Source organism: Populus trichocarpa, chromosome 9 (genome assembly GCF_000002775.5).
Source record: "Populus trichocarpa isolate Nisqually-1 chromosome 9, P.trichocarpa_v4.1, whole genome shotgun sequence".
NCBI lineage: Eukaryota > Viridiplantae > Streptophyta > Magnoliopsida > Malpighiales > Salicaceae > Populus > Populus trichocarpa.
Window position 1 is genome coordinate 4,204,535 of NC_037293.2, and position 18,272 is coordinate 4,222,806.

The window sequence follows — 18,272 nt, forward strand, 5'->3', positions numbered from 1 at the left end:
ATATTATGTTAAAATCTGTCAAGTCAATTTGATTATATTGAAGCAATTCTTATACAATTTAATTTTAAATTTAATTTAAATAAAAAGTCATAATAAAAAAATTTAAAATTAACTTTATTAACAATGTTAAATATATCCTTGGAGCCTAAACTTTTTTCCTCGCATTCAATTTTTTTTAATTTGACCTTAAAATAACATCCTTGGTTGTGTACTTATTAAGCTAAAATGGAGGGCAAATTTATTGCGGCTCTAGATTCAAATTAATATCCATTGCTATAATATAATTATTATTTTTCCTTTTCCATGAAAAATCAATGACTAGTTTATAAGGAGTAATTTGATATTTTTACATAATTCACTAATTATTATTAAATTAATTAGAGACAACATAATCGTTTCACATTTTTCATTACAGTAAAATTATTAAATTATCTTTAAAATAAAAAAATAATAAAATATCATACAAGGGTTATTTTGTATTTTTATCATGTTTTTTTTTTTGTTATAATCATGTTGAATTATGGACAATTTAATATTTTAATAAATATAAAATATTAATAAAAAAAAAATGATTGCACACACCCGTGTGACATACGCTCTACCATTTTTAGGCAACGTGTGTGGAGGCGTATGATAGTCACCAACATGCTTCCGAGATGTGGTTGGATTTGTCTCGGCAATCCATCTTCCCACAACTACGCATGCTCTTTTTTGACATTTAATTTCGCGTCGGTTAGTATTTTTTTTCTCTTTCTCTTCACCTTGATTTTTATATTTGTCATTTCAGTTTTCCAAAGCAACCTATTTTTATTTTTATTTGAAACTAGCATGTTTTTTTTTAAAGGTATGCGTGCACCAGTTAATTATTAACACATAATTATTTTTCACTTTCTTTTCATAAAAATGTAATTCTAATATTTTTCTTTTTAAGGACAATGGATATTTTTGTTCCAAATTTTTTTGCTACCATGTTAGCTAGAAAATTCTAATTACTGATTCTTAATATATTATTTTTTAAATTATTTATTTTTTTTAGCAACAGATTTTTCATTGATAAATCCGTTGCTAACATTAAAAAATTAATATATACATAATCCGTTGTTAATTCATTGCTAAATCAACATCCCAATTATTTACTCCGTAACTAAAATCTGATGCTAATGACCGTCATTTTGAGTAGTGAACAGAAAATGGATTTTCCAGCTTCGACTTGGTGCTTTCAAGTCGGGGACCGATGGCTGCGAAATTGTTGCTAAAAACGTCTTCGATGGCGACTCCATCGATGATCCCAACAGACAACTTGGATCAACTTCGAGAACTGCAACACTAATTCATCTGATCACCGCTGCAAATTCATCCAGCTCTTTGACAGAGCAACGATCCACTCCTCTCACACCTCCAAACACTTCACTGCCACACATACAACTCGCAGGTATAGCCTGTTCAGAAACACCCTCATGCATCTAGACTGGCAAATCTTGACACCTGCTCCCCCTCTGGAACTAAAAGAAGACTCAATTTCAAAGACTCAGAGGCACACAGCAGGTTTACGTACTAAGACCCTTCTCCTTTCATGCACGTGTCAATCACTCCTTGTATATCCAGTATTGTTTTTGAACATTATTCACAACATTATTCATTAAAACTGCGACTGTTGCTTATGCATTGTCTCTTTAAGTTCTTCGCCTCTTTTTTTCATACAGCCATCCTGATTCACCACACACCGACAATCCTACCGTTGAAGATGAAAATATAGTGCAAGATTCAGCTTCAGATTCCCAGATTGCATCTCCGCAAGCAAAGAGACAGCGAGGATCGCCAACATCGCACACTTAGATGAATCTTCTTCTCATCTAATTATGTTGTTGCGCTTTCTTTTTATCCCTGCAAAAAGATACTCATTAATTAATGTGACAACTCCTGCTGCTATCCCATGGACTACGACTCATCCCTTTTAAATTTTGCATCAGTTTTCCCTACTGCTCCCCATGCCTTGACTCTTCTGTGATACAACTAAGATCCCTCTGTTTATACTCTTTTGTTTTCATTGGTTTAGCTTTTTCTTGGCTCACATGTGTTCATCAAATTAATTTGCAGGCAACTCTCACTCTTCTAATACCTTCTTTCACCGTTACTTTCTTGCAGATATGCTGCTTTCCAGTCTTTTTTGCGTTCAGTGTGTTTTTCTTTTGTATAAACTGTACGTTGACCCTGGCTTACTTGCTATGCTACATCTTCTGTGACCATATGCACACAGCACACCGCTTCTTTTTATTTTGTGATTTGTTCTTAATTATCTACCTTTTCGGATTTCCAAGACAGCCTCCCCGCGTTAATGGGCTTCAACTTTTTGCTTGGCCTATGTAAACTGCGAAGGCTTTGACTGTAGAAGACCAGCAATAGCCGAACGGATGTAACTCATCCAGTACAAAAAAAAAAAAAACAAAAAAACTAAGAATGTATTTGATTTCTGAAAACTGGTTTTTGAAAAATTATTTTTTAAACTTTCATGTATTTGTTTGTTATTAGAAAAGTTAGTTAACAGAAAATACTTTCCAGTCAATAGAAAATACTTTCCGATCAACGGAAAATTTGGCTTGGTTTCCAGGAAAATGTTTTTTTTTTATTTTGGGCGGAAAACACTTTCCGGAAGTTATGAAAAATTTAAAAAAGTCATATTATTTGTTGATTATATCAATTTAGTCCTCAAAATTTTGATTGCTATATATATTTTGTTTTGAATATTTATTTTTCAATTTCATCTCTTAGAATTTAATTTTTCTATTAATTTTGGTCCTTATTTTTATAATTGTTATTTGTTTTTTTCTTATCATTTTTTAATTAAAATTTTTTATCTATCAAATTTGGTCCTCATTCTTTTGATTGTTACTTATTTTATTTGAAATAATTTATGAAATGTTAATTATTATTATTTTAGTTTCTTCATCTTTTAAGTTTTTTATTTTTTAGATTTGATCTCTATTATTTTGATTATTATTTATTTTATTTGAGATAATTTATGAAATTAAATTTTTTTTCAATTTCATTCTCATTCAACTTTTTAATTTGTAAGATTTGCTCCTCATTATTTTAATAAACTTGAAAAAAAATAAAATATTAATGAGTTATTTTCCAGCACATTTTCCATGACATAACCAAACACTAGAAAGTGTTTTCTAACTTATTTTCCATTACATTACCAAACATCAAAAAATAATTCACTTTTCTGAAATTCACTTTTCCAGAATTAACTTTTCAGCAAACAAACAGGCCTAACGAGTTGAGCTTCTTTTTTTTTCTATAGCCCTCTCATAATTTAGTAAGGATTCACACAATAAATTTATCAAATTATTCTGGGAAGAGAGAAACACAAAGGCTAGTTTTTAGGGATATTTTTGAATTTTTATATGGGATATATTTGTTATTATAAAATTGGTGAGGAATATATATATTTTTTCCTTTCTTGATTGTTTAATGTAAAGTCTGAAATATCCTTGAAAATAGAGGGTAAAGTCTGAAATACTCTTAACTACCCATGTAAAGTCTAGCTTTTTGGACTTTTAAAATCTTATTGTATTGTTTTAATTATTTTTCTGTATTTGTTTTAAATTTTTTTATGTTTTTTTTTATTTTATTCTTTATCATTTTATTTTATTTTATTTTTATGTCAGATTTGGTCATTTTTTTAATTGATATTTATTTTTCTTTTCACCCTTCTTCTAATTGATTTTCTTTTCAATTTCATACTTGTTTTTTGTTTTTTTTTTTAATTTGGTTCTCATTCTTTTCATTATAGTTTCTTTCAGTTTTATTTATTTTCTTAATTGATTTTTTTTAGGTTCATCCCTCATTGTTTGATTTTATTTGATTTTCATGCCAAATTTTATCCTCATTTTTTCAATCTTGGTTTTTAATTAAACCGAATCAGGGGGTTGATCTTAGGCAAGTTCAAGGTCCCAGATTGAGTGAGTTGGTCAAGGTTACCCAAATCAACTTAGCCTAAAAAAATTATTCAACGGGTTATTTTTTTAATCATGGTTTTTAAACCTGGCCCTAAGGTCGACCCCCGGGCAAGTCCCGTGTCACATGTCGGGTGGGATGGCCAAGGTTACTCGAGTAACTAAATTTTTTATTTTATAAATATGTAAAAATAACATTATTTTGATCAAAATTTTACAAAAAAAAAAATTCAATGGGTTTTAAGACGGGTTTTAAAAAAAATTAAAAAGAATTTAACGAAGAAATTGGATCATCATTCTTTTGATCATGACTTTTAAATCTAGCCCGAAAGTTGACCCCAAGTAGCTCCTAAGTCACAGGTCGAGTAAGTTGACCAGGGTTATCCGGATCTGCTAATTTTTTTTATTCTGCAAGAATGACAAAATTATATTTTTTTGATAAAGATTTAACAAATAAAATCAATGCGTTTTGAAAAAAATTAACAAAAAAATCTAGTCCTCATTCTTTTGATCGTGGTTTTTAATTAATTTTTTTTCTTGGTTTAATCCCCTGGCATTTAGTTCATTGAGGATTTTGCTTCGTAATTTTTTCAGGTTTGCTTTTTATAATATGATACCGGTCTCATAACCGAGATCGCAAATTTAGAAGGTTAGCTTTAATGGACTTCTATTGTTTTAGCGTTTTGTTTTTAAATTCTGTTTTCCAACATTTGGTTGGTTACGAATTAGTCTTTGTTATTTTTTTTCATTTTGTTTTTTTTAGGGTTATCCTGATTTCATGTTCCAAATGCAGATTTGATGAGTTGACCCAGGTTAATTAGGGTCTTTTTCTGTTATCATTTCTTTTTATATTCTAGATGTTAATTTTTTATTAATTTGGTTTATCTATTGTCATTATTTTTTTAAGTATTATTAGATTAACTAAGATTATTAAATTCGGTAGACTCAATTCTCTGAATTTTTTTTCATATAGAATATTTTTTTATTTTAAAAAAAATAATAATTCAACCCGTGATATACAATGTAGCGTAAACTATCGAGTTGGAATTACTAAAACAAAACCTATTTTCTTTTATCAATGGAAAATCTTAGTACCTCTCCAAATCCGAAGGAAAAATAATCCTTTCCTCCATTGTCCACCCTAAAATAATAAACACATGGTGAGGATGGAAGAAGTGAAACCCGCCCAATTACCATTTACTGCAGGGTCGAGGAGTTAATAAAGGAAAATGAGGGTAAATAAAAAAAAAAATAACATCAGACAAAACTTGTGCCACTCACCTCAATAGGTTCAGACACTGTAAATACAGGCAAGGCACTGGTTGTGTCAAGCAGACTCATCCATAATAAGCGTCTCTCTCTCTTTTCTCGATTACCTGTCTCGTTTTCATCGCTGAACACAATCCACTCAACTATGGTCAGAAAATTCTTCGTCGGCGGCAACTGGAAATGTGTATGCTCGCTTTTATTTACTTTACCATTACTTGTTACTGTTGCTCCTTTTTTTTTTATCATAATTTGTGATCGCCATAAATACTTAGACTGTATTTCTGACATGGATTTTGGGTCTTAATTGAGATTAATTTGCTCTTTTTTTTGTCGGGGTTGCAGAATGGGACCGCTGAGGAGGTGAAGAAGATTGTCACCGTGTTAAGTGAAGCTGAGGTTCCATCTGAGGATGATGTCGGCAAGTTTTTTTAAGTCATATTTACAACTCTGCATCAATTACATACATTTAGTGAAATCTGACTTTGTTTGGAAAGTAGAATTCAACTCAACTTGAATTTGGACTTGTGATTTTGTTTGAACCCCACGTTACTGTTTGCAATCTAAGCTGTGATTTGGGATCATTGAATTTGATGCATTGGTAATCCATAAATCTTCTCGTGATTTTTCCTTCTTTTTTTTTTAAAAATGGAAGTGAACAGATATTTTGAATCTTTTGGAACAAAAAGAAGGGCACAATTTGATTTTATACACTGAAGCCATGCATGTCAGCGGCCACGCGTTGGCCTAAGTTGCCATTACCTAACTTCATTTTATATTTAGGATTTAAACCAATATGGAGTTCCTTTATTTACTTCATTCCTAAATTCATTTTATATCAAGAAGTTGCTGTTTTTCTTTGTGAGCTGTGTGCTGTACTATAATTTTGTTCACATTGCTCTAGTTTTTTATGGTGCAGCGGGCCTTTCTTTTTTTTATTTGCAGAGGTTGTTGTGAGCCCTCCATTTGTGTTTCTTCCTGTGGTAAAAGGTTTACTGCGACCTGATTTCCAAGTAGCCGCCCAAAATTGCTGGGTTCGCAGAGGTGGTGCTTTTACTGGAGAGATTAGGTATGCCAATGCTCGTTTAATCTGTATTTGGGTCAAACCATAAAGGTGCTGGTTCTAGTCTTGAGACTGTGACTACCAATTGCCATTTCATGTAAAAGTGCTAAAGATAAGGACTATCTCCATTTCCCCCTTCTTAGTGCCCCATTTCATTGGGACTGTGACTACCAATTGCCATCGCTTTATGGGCTAATATACAATATCATCTGAACAGTATTTTTATATATCTTTGTAGTTATCAATGTCATGTCTGTGACTAATAGTTTGTTTTGTTTGGATGGGAAAGAAGAATCCCAATTGGTTGACATGTGATGGTTACAAGATATGGTATAACAATGTTGTATGAACAAGTTAAATTTTAAGATGATCTTTAGCTAGAGAGGGACAGGTTTTATTTTTTGTTTTGAATATCTGTTCCTGAGATCTTTTACTTTTTCTAACAATATATTTGATCTTTTTACTCTCATTTTTGTTGCCTGACTATTGGGAAGTCTATGTCTCTTGTGGAAAGCGTTGAGATGCTCGTGAATTTGGGCATTCCCTGGGTGATTCTGGGCCATTCTGAACGAAGATCTCTGTTAAATGAGTCAAATGAGGTAAACTATATGATATTGATGTGCATATCTTATACACTAAACATATGTTGTTTAGCATGTACAACTATACCTTCTATTAAGCTTTTTCTTTATTGGTGTTTCAACTGTATATATCTGTATTTTTAAACCATATTCATATGCCTGCATCTGTAGTTTGTTGGAGACAAAGTTGCTTATGCACTTTCTTTAGGCTTGAAAGTGATTGCATGTGTCGGTGAGACACTTCAGCAGAGAGAGTCAGGATCTACAATGGCTGTTGTGGCTGCACAAACAAAAGCAATTGCAGGTAATTCCCTATTGTTGAGGTAACAGTTTGTCAATTAAAATTTTTGGTAATGTTGGTTCTGTATCGATTCAAGAATGCTTACTTGTAGGCCATGCTTATAGAGAAGTTATTGCATAGCTAGTTTGTAATGATGCCTTGCATTAGTAGAAAAATAGGTCCTTCTCAACAAAGGGAAAATAAATCTTTCCCAAAATACCTTTTCATTTACACCTCGATTTAAATAACTATTCATTCTTTCTTTGTTTTTATTGTGTCATATCCTCCTGCAGCTAATGTTTCATATTGGGACAATGTTGTTATGGCCTATGAGCCAGTTTGGGCCATCGGTACAGGAAAGGTTGCAACACCTGCTCAGGCTCAAGAAGTAAGTACTATATCGGTTCAGTTGTCCTGCCAATATTTACACTTGCAAATTTGTTACACTTGAGCTCTTGTATTCTCTACAGTGTCATTGACAATTTTTGAAGTTGTTTGTGTGAGATTGTTAAATCAACAAAACTATTATTTATATCAACATAAAATTATTGGCTTCTGCAGTCTTTCAGCCAGAACTGTTATTTATATCATCTGTTTTGTGAGATCAACAATGTGATAGCTGAAAGATTATACATGTTATTGTAATGCTCCCCTAGCTGAAAGATTATACATGTTATACTTGAGCTCTTGTATTCTCTAAAGTGTCATTGACAATTTTTGAAGTTGTTTGTGTGAGAATGTTATATCAACAAAAACTATTATTTATATCAACTTAAAATTATTGGTTTCTTCAGTCTATTGGCCGGAGCTGTTATTTATATCAGCTGTTTTGTGAGATCGACACTGTGATAGCTGAAAGATTATACATGTTTTTGTACTGCTCTCCTAGCTATGTGATCTTCATCTAAGCAGTCTATATGATGGACTCTGGTTGAATGATGATAAACAGCTTAAATACTTCTTGACATGCATGTGTCCGTAAGTCCTTCCCTCTCTCAATTTCCCTAGTCTTTTGGAACAAAGTCGAACCGCTTAACTAAATAGGCTAGGTGACATGTACCCAAATTCTTGTCAAGTCTAAAGCCGCTGCTAGCGCGCGCACAAAAAAAAATTTGTTCCATAAATTATTTTACTAACCCACCCATACCATTTGTTTTGTCCATTTCATTGCTAAAATAATCTATCTGAATCATTTTTCGTATTGTTTACATTATTCATTGGATATGCCAGGTCCATCTTGAATTGAGGAAATGGTTCCATGACAATGTTGGTGCTGAAGTTGCTGCGTCAACTAGAATTATCTATGGAGGTAACTTTGTCTTTTTTTCACTCATTATGAGAACTCTTGCTGTTGTTAGATGTGTTATTGGATACTAACTAGAAAGTTTCCCACGCATTGTTGTGGATGTTTGGCCAAAGTCCTTTTTCTAGACAACTATTGCTCAAACTATGTATTCTTGAGAATTTTATGGTAAAATTCACACAAGACATCATCAATGGGAAAATTAATACTTATCATATGGTAGCTTTAAGTGCAACTAATCATCCTTGGTTTTTATTGAATATATATATTGATGCTTGAAATTAATAGGCTTTGGTTTGGAATTTTCAAAACCTAATCTTGTTTGGTTCAACTTTGATTAATGACTATCTTTTAAAATAAATTGGTCTTAATTTGAAATATCCATTGGAGTCTTTAAATTTATCAATTTTGAAACAAAGATCTTAAAAATTTGCTATTATTTTTCTTGTTATATTTTATTTTAAAGTTCATTTAAAAAGATTAAATATATATTAAGTTATTTTCATTTTCAAAACCCAAAAAATGAAAATCCCAAAACAAGCCAAAATCAAATCCAAGATGCTTTAAAGCTTAAAAAAATTATCAAAGTCCAAAGCTCAAACCCAAGACTGAAGTTTAAAAACAAAGTCAAAGCTCAAAATGCTTTCAAGGGCATAAAAAAGAAAGGGAAGCTGAGTAGAGAAAGGACAGATGGTAAGTCACGATTGAAAACTATCAAGCTCTTGTATATACAGTAATGTTGGTATTATTATTAATGTAACAATAAAATTATAAAATGGCAACAAGGGCTCTTATTGGAGACAGCAAATAACTCTCCAAATAAATATTGCTTACTCGTCAAAAGTTCAAATATCAAATAATAATTCAAAACAAGCTGTTTTCATTCACTGTCTAGAGAAAGTTGCCCCTTCCTCCAATCTCCCAGGACTAAATTATCTTGCTAAGCCCACCCTCTTGTCCATTCTTTGCTTGAATTGCATAATTGTGTTCCTGTGCATGCTTGGTCCATTCTGAACTTCTGGTTGTTAATTGGCACTCTCTCAACACTTCTTTAAATAATGGCGAAGGCAAAAGTCTAAAAAGGAGGTCTGAACTGAACTTTAACATTTGAATGAGACTGGTCCTCGCCATTATCATGTTTTATATAGCAAGTATTTGGTTAAGTTTTGTATTTGAAAAATTACAACCCTGAACAACTTTGATCTGGAAACTGAAAAATCATCTTTTTTACTCTTTATTTAGATTGGTAAGCTTGAGACGATTAAATTCTTGCTGAAACTGACTCATGCATCATCTGCACGTGTTTGTAGGTTCTGTAAATGGAGCAAACTGCAAAGAGTTGGCAGGACAACCAGATGTTGATGGATTTCTAGTTGGTGGAGCTTCTCTCAAGGTGGCTTGCTTGCTTGCTTTCTTATAGCATCACCATTCTTTCTCGCTTGCTTTCTTATTTTAATACTCTGTTGTTTGGCTCTTTACCCATCTTTTCATTTTTGCCAGCCGGAGTTCATTGATATCATCAAATCTGCAACAGTGAAGAGTCAACTGTGAAGAAGATAAAATGGTAGAACTGTCCTTCCTGGTTTTTCTCCTGCGATGCCCTTAGTGTAACTAGTATCTCTGTGCTCTGACCACTCTGGAACAGATAGATACCTTTGTCATTATGGTTCCAAAACATAATAAATCAAATATGTTGCCAGATCGCGGTCTGTACTCCTTAGGATTTGCAGCGTTATGTGGTTTTGATTCTGATTCTTGTTTTTCTTGGATTTTTTGGTTATGGTTTAAGTTTTATCTTGAGTCATTAATTGCAGTTTTTTATTCGGCAGTAAATCTTTATCCTACAGCCATGTTACGCAAAAAGCATACCTGCTGATTTTCGTGGCATTGATTATTTGCATCTTGACTATAAATATATATATTCCGGGGCTTCATATAGGATTTGAAATCATGGAACTTACTTTTATACGTTGTCCTGGTTATCCTGGAGGTGAGATCATCAGTCCAGTTGTAAAGGTAATATCAGTCCAATGTTAGAACTCGAGATGTTAGCTATTATAGTCGTTGGGCATCAGTTTGAATGCTGTAATGCTAATCGAATTCCCACGTTGTTGGCTTTGGGTTTTAGCAAAGGTACTAAAAATATAGATATGTTAATGTATTTTTTTTCTATGAAAAAAAAAATTAAAATTATATGAGAATTGACCTAACATGATGAAATCAATTTGATGGATTTAAAATTAATTTGAATAGTCAATAAAAATATAATTTAACTCGATAAACATTTAAGATGATATTATTTTTTTATAAATATTAAAATATTAACACATTTAATCGATTTGAGTTAATCTGAATTACCTTGGATATTGAATTAAGAGATTATGATAATTATATAATTTGTATATTGAATTATGAGATTATTATAATTTTATAAAAAAATTAAAATAAATTATAAAATTTATTTTTAATAAATTAAATGTAGAAATAGAAGGATTAAAAAAAAACAATTTTAAAAAAATCCTAAAAGTATTTAAATTTTAAAGTGCCCGTCCATATCGTTTCCAAGCCCAGTCACAGAAGTGCCACTCTTTTGACTAATCTCTTACTCATTATTCTGTCTGTGGATAAAATAATCACACCAATAAATTCCACATATCTTGTCTCTTTCTTATGATCACCTGTCACTAAACTCAAAGCCCTAGATTCCACATATCTCTTTAGGGTTTGAAATCCGGGGAGAGAAGAAGCTCCTCCATCTTTTGAAGTTTTAGTCCACATTATTATTAATTAATTCCAATCTCTACATAATCATGAAGTATAGATACTTTAATCCGATGTTCTTAGATATGTATTGAATATTTTTCATATGTATTCAGACCAATAAATAAATATATCAAATCGTGCATATTTATTAGCACAATCTCAATTGTTCTTTGTTTATTACTTTTTAATAGTTTGTCCATATTTTAATTTTACAATTTCAAACTAAGTTGTTTGTATGGTATAAAATACAAGGACCAAACGTAATGATTATTGCTGAAGAAAATAAAAAATATATGATCTTAAGATTCTTATTACAAGTCTCGATAAAAATAATTTGTTATTTGGAATTGTATTTTAAATAGTTTTATTTAGTTCCAAACTTGCAGGTGTTGTTGTTTGGAATTTTAAGTTGAGAAATTGATTTGTTGATGATTTAAAGTTACTTGTTAAATGTTTTTAGATGAAATAGATTTAAAATATTTTTTTAGTTCAAAAAACTCAACTTGGTTTTCTGGCCATCTCTGCGGTGGCCGAAATTTATACTAAGAAACAGTGCATTATTTGTTTTATTTTTTTATAAGTACAAAAACGGATGACATGTTCAAAAAATTAAAAGACTAGGCATGTGGTGGCTTTTTTTTTTTTTGTTCACGAGGTGTGCCAACCCTATTCTTTTAGCCTAAGAGTCACATCTTTTTATGTTTTTTTTTCAAAAAAACTCGCTATCTTTCCTGCAAATTTTTATTTTTATAAAAATATATTACAAAAACATGATTATTAAACATGGTCAAGTCCATGATTTAAGTTATGGGTCGAGTGGGTTAACCTAGTTTAACATGTGTCAATCTAAAACATCATTTTAATTTAAAAAAAAAACATTAAATCAACATTCTTTTTATTGTTTTTGTTAAGTGAAGTCATTTTTTTGCTGAAGATACTAGTTTGCAAAGTCTATTATATCACATTGGATCAAATCCCAACTAATTTACTTTGAAACCTGGCTTGATTTAGAAGTGAAGATAATAAATTACTAAATTTTGTTGAATTTAATACCGTTGCTAAAAATACATTCCACTTCAACATGCAAGCTATATACTAGTTAGACATAATTTATCATTCATTAGACGTAGATCAATAATACATACAACGTAGATCATTTATATAGTTATTGATTGAAGAAGAATTGATTGGAATATTTTTTTTTATCATAATAAAATAATTATGTTGCTCGGTCAATAATACATACAACGTAGATCACCTATCTAGTTATATCTATATAAGTTTAAATACCTAAGTTACTATAGATTTTGATTCGATCTATAATAATCTCTTCCCAAAGGGTGACTTAAGAAGCTAATTATAGTTAACGCAGCTTAAGAGCGGAGCCGGTCCAAATGGGTCCTATTATTTAGCAAGACTTTTCAGCTGAAAAGTCAAATAAATTGGATAATGACAACTAATCTTTGTATTATTGTATATATTGTTGCTGTATTAATTACTTTAATAACATGTTTTAAAAGTAGCCTACTTGTTTATAATATTATCTCATGGGAAGCTTCTACACGTCATTCTTTCTTTCTTTATTTTTTTATTTTTTTATTTTAGTGATAATAGAGGCCACAGCACTGACCATGGTCCAGGGCCTGTCGTTGACCGTATACTTAACGTACGCCACGCAAGCCATACATCAACTCACACGTCACTAATTTTTGTTTGCAAAAGTGAAGTTTTGGATTACACCCACGAAGTCCCTCGTTAGGCACGTCACCACCCACCAGCTTATTTGGTTCCAGATTTTTTATTAAAAGATTCACCCTAAGAGTTTTCCAATTAAAAAAATTATGTGACATTATAGATAATATATTTTTATATGATAATTTATTTATATTTATATTTTTAAAACAAAAAAAAATTCAGAATCTCGCATTTTTTCTGTATTCAGAGTTGATTTCAATGCATGAAAACTCCCTAATATAAAAACAAATCCCATGCAAGTAAAAAGACAATTCACGTGGTCACAATACATTTATGAAGTGATTGTCACTGCAGGATGCTTTGAGGCTTGAAATAGACGCTACAGACTGGGGTCTTTGAAAGTAAAATAACGATTATAGAACGGGTATTTGAATGCATAATATCAAAAAAAAAATATTTACTCAAAAATATATTAAAATAATATATTATTATTATTTTTAAAAAATTATTTTTAACATTAGCATATCAAAATAATAAAAATATATAAAAAATATTAATTTTATATAAAAAAATTTATTTTTATAGGAACACTGTTTGAAATGCAATTTCAAACGGTCTTGGAAGAAAATCGTCAGATTATAGGGAAAAAAAAAGAAAGTTATCTGTTAGTACAGTTATAATAATAAAAAATTATATCTTGGTGTCAACGTATTTCTTGGACTATAAGAGTTATATTGGGGTATTTTATAATATTCATCAAAAAGTTTTTTTTTAATTCAGGTTTATTTTTTATTTTTAATTGATTTTCATTAATTTAAGCTCAATAATCACTTCATCTAGGTCTCTATAATTTTTGTTTTTTCAGATATATAAAAAGAAGTTAAAATAATTTTTTTAAAATGGTATTGAATGCATTGACAATATTTATATATTTTTTTAGCATTGACCAAAAATAAAATTAAGTTGACTCGTGAAGAAGCTGGCGCATGACTAGTATATGAAGGCAAAATATTTCTACCCATTGCCATCTTCAAAAGGTGGAAATTTCCATGAAAGATGGTCTTAAATCACAACCTTGGAAAATACGTCCTCTAAACCATAAAGGGCTCTGTATGGTTCCTGCGTGCGATATTTCATCACAGCACAACACGTGCGAGGTAGAGCGTAAGGTTATAATTGCATCCATAGAGAGGAAAAACAGAAAGGATCACTTCTTTACCATTCTCTGCTTGCCCTTTTTTAGGTTCCGTACAATTCATATAATATTTAAATTATTAGATTAGTACAAGTTTCAGAACTTTCTCTAATCAATTAAAAAATGTTAAATATATTTAAATTTATTATAAGAGCTTTTCACCTATGAATATTTAAATTATATTTATATATTTAAATATAATAGATTTGTACAATTCATATAATATTTAAATATATTTAAATTTCATTCTAAGAGCTTTTCACCTGTGAATAAAAAATATTTAAGAAATTATATGTATTTTTTACTATTCTAAAATACAAAAAAGAATATTACCATATACGATGGTGCAACACCAATTTTTGCAATTTAGGAGCACATTATACGTAAATAACTTTTAAGCGATCATTTGTTTTTCTTGTGATCTCAGATTCGAGTCATATAGTTGTTAATACGATAGTTATTGGAGACTCACATGATCGTTAATTTTAGGGCTCGTGAGATTAGTCGAGATACGAGTAATCTGACCCGATCACCAATAATAATTTTTTAAATACAGTCACAGATATGAGTAATTATTGTAAGCAATCTCACAAAAAAAAAATCCAAGGACCATCTCATGAAATTTTATTTTATTTAATGTACTTTTGTATAATATTAAATCTTTTTTGAAGGATTATATTTAAAAAAACCGACCGCAACATTTTTTTCGCAAACATTTGTCACGAGTTTGATTTTTTTTTTCTTAACGTAAAAAAAATATGTTTAAGCTATACTGATATTTCTTCTAAAACAAATTTAATTTGATATGACTTTATCGTGTTGACATGTTTAAAAACAAATAAAATGACTGATTAAAATATATTTTAACTTAAAATAAATATTTAAGTAGATATTTTTTTAATAAACATTGAGACAACAATACATTGGATCGATTTTGATTAACTTGTGAATTTGCATACTAAGTTATAAGATCATAATAATCTCATAAAAAATAAATCAAGACAAATTACGAAACTTAATTTCTCATGAACCCAATATTGAGAGATGAAACTAGAAAGGAATAATTACAAAAGGATCCAAGAAAATAACATGAATAAACCCAGGTTAATTTTCCAAACCTGCGACCCGGATCATAAGACCATGGTAACCCAACAAAAAGCAGATTAAAACAATTCATGAAACTCAATTCTCAATCAACTTAATGTTAAAAGATGAAAATTGAATTTTTTTTTTTAAAAGGACACACAAAAAATGACTCGAGTCAACTAAGGTTAACTTGTCAAACCCATGATCGAGTCATGAGATGGGGGTAACCTCGTAGAAAGTAAACCAAAACAAATCATGAAGTTTAATTCTCAATCAACTTGATGTTCAAGGATAAAATTAAAAAAAATCAACTAAAAAAAAAACTTAAGTCAAATAAGTTAACTTGTTAAACTTGTGGTCTGGGTCATGAGTATATAATAACCTTATAAATACTAATTTGAAAAATATTATGAAGTCCAATCTCTAATAAATATACTATTAAATTATATAATTGAGATTGAAAAAAAAAACATAGATTGGAAAAAAAAAAGGAAAAAAAATATTATTACATTTAATAATGTTATACGAGGACACTACCAGAAAATTGATAAATACAAACGGAAATACCGAGGGAATTACCGTGGGAAAAAAAATTAAAACAAAGCAAAAAAAAAATGATGACGTGTCATTTTTACCAACGGAATTACCGACGGAAAAAATTCCGTCGGTAAATTTGTTGGTAAATTGTGAACATTGTTCATCATGTTAATTACAAAGGGAATCACCGACGGAAAATTCCGTCGGTATTTTCCAGAGAGTAAATCACCGACGGATTGAAAAGTCGTCGGTGTTATTTGGTGATTTTCTGAAAAAATTCAATTGATTTAAAATTTTCATTTAAATATTACAGACGGAATCACCGACGGATTGAAAAATCGTCGGTAAATTTTTGGCGGTTTCTGAAAAAATTTTACGAAATTGAAAATTTAAATTAAATATTACCGATGGAATTACCGACGGAACAATTAAAAAATATTAATATTTAATTATCCGTCGGTAAATCCGTCGGTAAATCGTCCCAATAAAAAACCTGAATGCCCTTATTTCACAAGAGACAGAGCCGTTTCTTATTCTTCTTCTTCTTCTTCTTGTTCTTCTACTTCTTCTTCTTCTTCTTCTTCTTCACTATATGTAAAAAACATCATTAAGGTATGTCTTCTTCTTCTTCTTCACTTTATGTTAAAAACATCATTTCTTATCTATTTCTTTCTCTTCTTTTCTCTCCTCATCTCCCTCTCTTTTCCTCCATGCTTGGGTATGTCTTCTTCTTCTTTCTTCTTTTATCCTCTTAGTTTTTTTTTTAATTAATATGCTTAATGAAATTTTTTTTCTCTCCTTAGCTTCACTTGCAACTACATTAAGGTAAGATTTTTCTTTTTTCTTCCTTTTTCATGATTTTTTTCACTATATTTGTTTTTTATTTTATTTTTAATTGTTTTTGTTCTTAATAATTGTATAAATGTTGTTGTGAGATTTTTTTTTTCATATGAGATCAATTTTTAGTAGATTTATTTATAGGATTTTTAAATTTTTAGCAATTGCAACTTCATTTTTTTCATATGAATTAATTTTTTAGTTGAATTAATTTATTAATTTATTTATTTATTTGTTGCAAATTTGTTTGAATTGATTTTCTTATTCTTTTTTCCAAGCATTTTGAGTATATATTATACAGTGTTAATTTATGTTAATTTAATTATTTTATAATTTTATAAAATGATTTTTTTAAAAATGTTTTTCAATAATTACCGACGGATTTACCGACGGAATTTCCGTCGGTAAATCCGTCCGTCGGTAATTCCGTCGGTAAATCCCTCGGTAATTCCGTTGGTAATAAAAAAATTATTACCGACGTGTATGTTCCGTCAGTAAATCCATCGGTAATTATATTACCAACGGATTTACCGACGGACAAAACATTACCGACAAACGATTCACCGACGGATCATTTCCGTCTTTGATTCCGTCGGTAATATAATTACCGATGGAATATGTGTCTTACACCGACGGAAAAATTCCGTCGGTAAAACTGTTAAATCTTGTAGTGGGAGGGGTAGATTAAAAACTCTTTCCTATTTAGTTTTTTGTTATTTTAAATAACAAGAAGAAGAATATTTGTTTGATATTATGTGTGAAAGATAGTATATTTTAAAAATGTGTTTAACTTGAAAATAAAATAAATTTAATTGTTTTTAATAATTTTATATGATTTCAATGTACTGCTATAAAAATAATTTTAAAAAAATTATTTTAATATATTTTTAAATAATTTTTGTTTTTTTTTTAAAAAAACTCCGCACTAACAAATACACCAAAAGAACAAGAAAAACTTGTCACCTAGTGTACATAATTTGGCAAAGTCTATGTTGATCTGATTTGGAATCCACATCCAACACCGAGTGATTAACATGCAACACCCATACCAGATTCAACTACTTTCCGCAATTTTCTTTCTTTCTTTCCTTTTTTTTTATTCGAAATGTCTAAATATCTGTATCCATGTCATTGCATAAAATGTTGGATACAAGGATTTTAAAAAAGAAAAGAGAAAAAAAAAAGGAGAGGAGTCCACTCACCTTTTTAATATTGATATAGGGATTATAATTTGATATCATAGTAATAATTATTTTTTAAAATTTATTTTTAATATTAACACATCAAAACAATTTGAAAATATAAAAAAATTAAATTAAAGTAAAAGAATCAAATCAAATTAATTAAAGTAAAATTTATATGATAACCATTAGAGGCTTACATGGTCGTTAACTTCAAGGCCCGTGGGATTAGTCGAGGTACGCGCAAGCTGGCTCGAATATCCATATTAAACTAAAAAAAAAAAAACTGTGGAGCTTTAACCTCACATGGCGGACATAAAACGAAGAAGCAAAGAAACCAACTTGTGCTGTGGACGCTTGTTTTGGTGCGCAACTTGCATTTCACCCATATCGTCACGGGGTGCCTTGCACGTGACCAAGGAACCATCATCGTGCCTTCTTTCACGAACCAGAACCTCTAAATTTTCTTTTCTTTTTCTTCCCGATAAAGCATAAACGTATAAAATTTATGAATAAATGTGCTAAT

At 30.1% G+C, this 18,272-nt stretch overlaps 1 protein-coding gene across 1 annotated transcript; it reads left to right on the top strand.

The window, feature by feature from the left end:
- The first annotated feature begins 5,237 nt into the window (after nt 1–5,237).
- LOC7488116 (triosephosphate isomerase, cytosolic) lies at nt 5,238–10,285 on the top strand. Its single transcript, XM_024608293.2, has 9 exons — nt 5,238–5,412; nt 5,571–5,646; nt 6,171–6,294; nt 6,803–6,887; nt 7,041–7,173; nt 7,443–7,537; nt 8,380–8,458; nt 9,763–9,845; nt 9,953–10,285. Exons 1-9 carry the CDS (start codon nt 5,374–5,376, stop codon nt 10,001–10,003), a joined length of 765 nt encoding a protein of 254 aa, XP_024464061.1. The 5' UTR covers nt 5,238–5,373; the 3' UTR covers nt 10,004–10,285.
- Nucleotides 10,286–18,272: the final 7,987 nt, after the last annotated feature.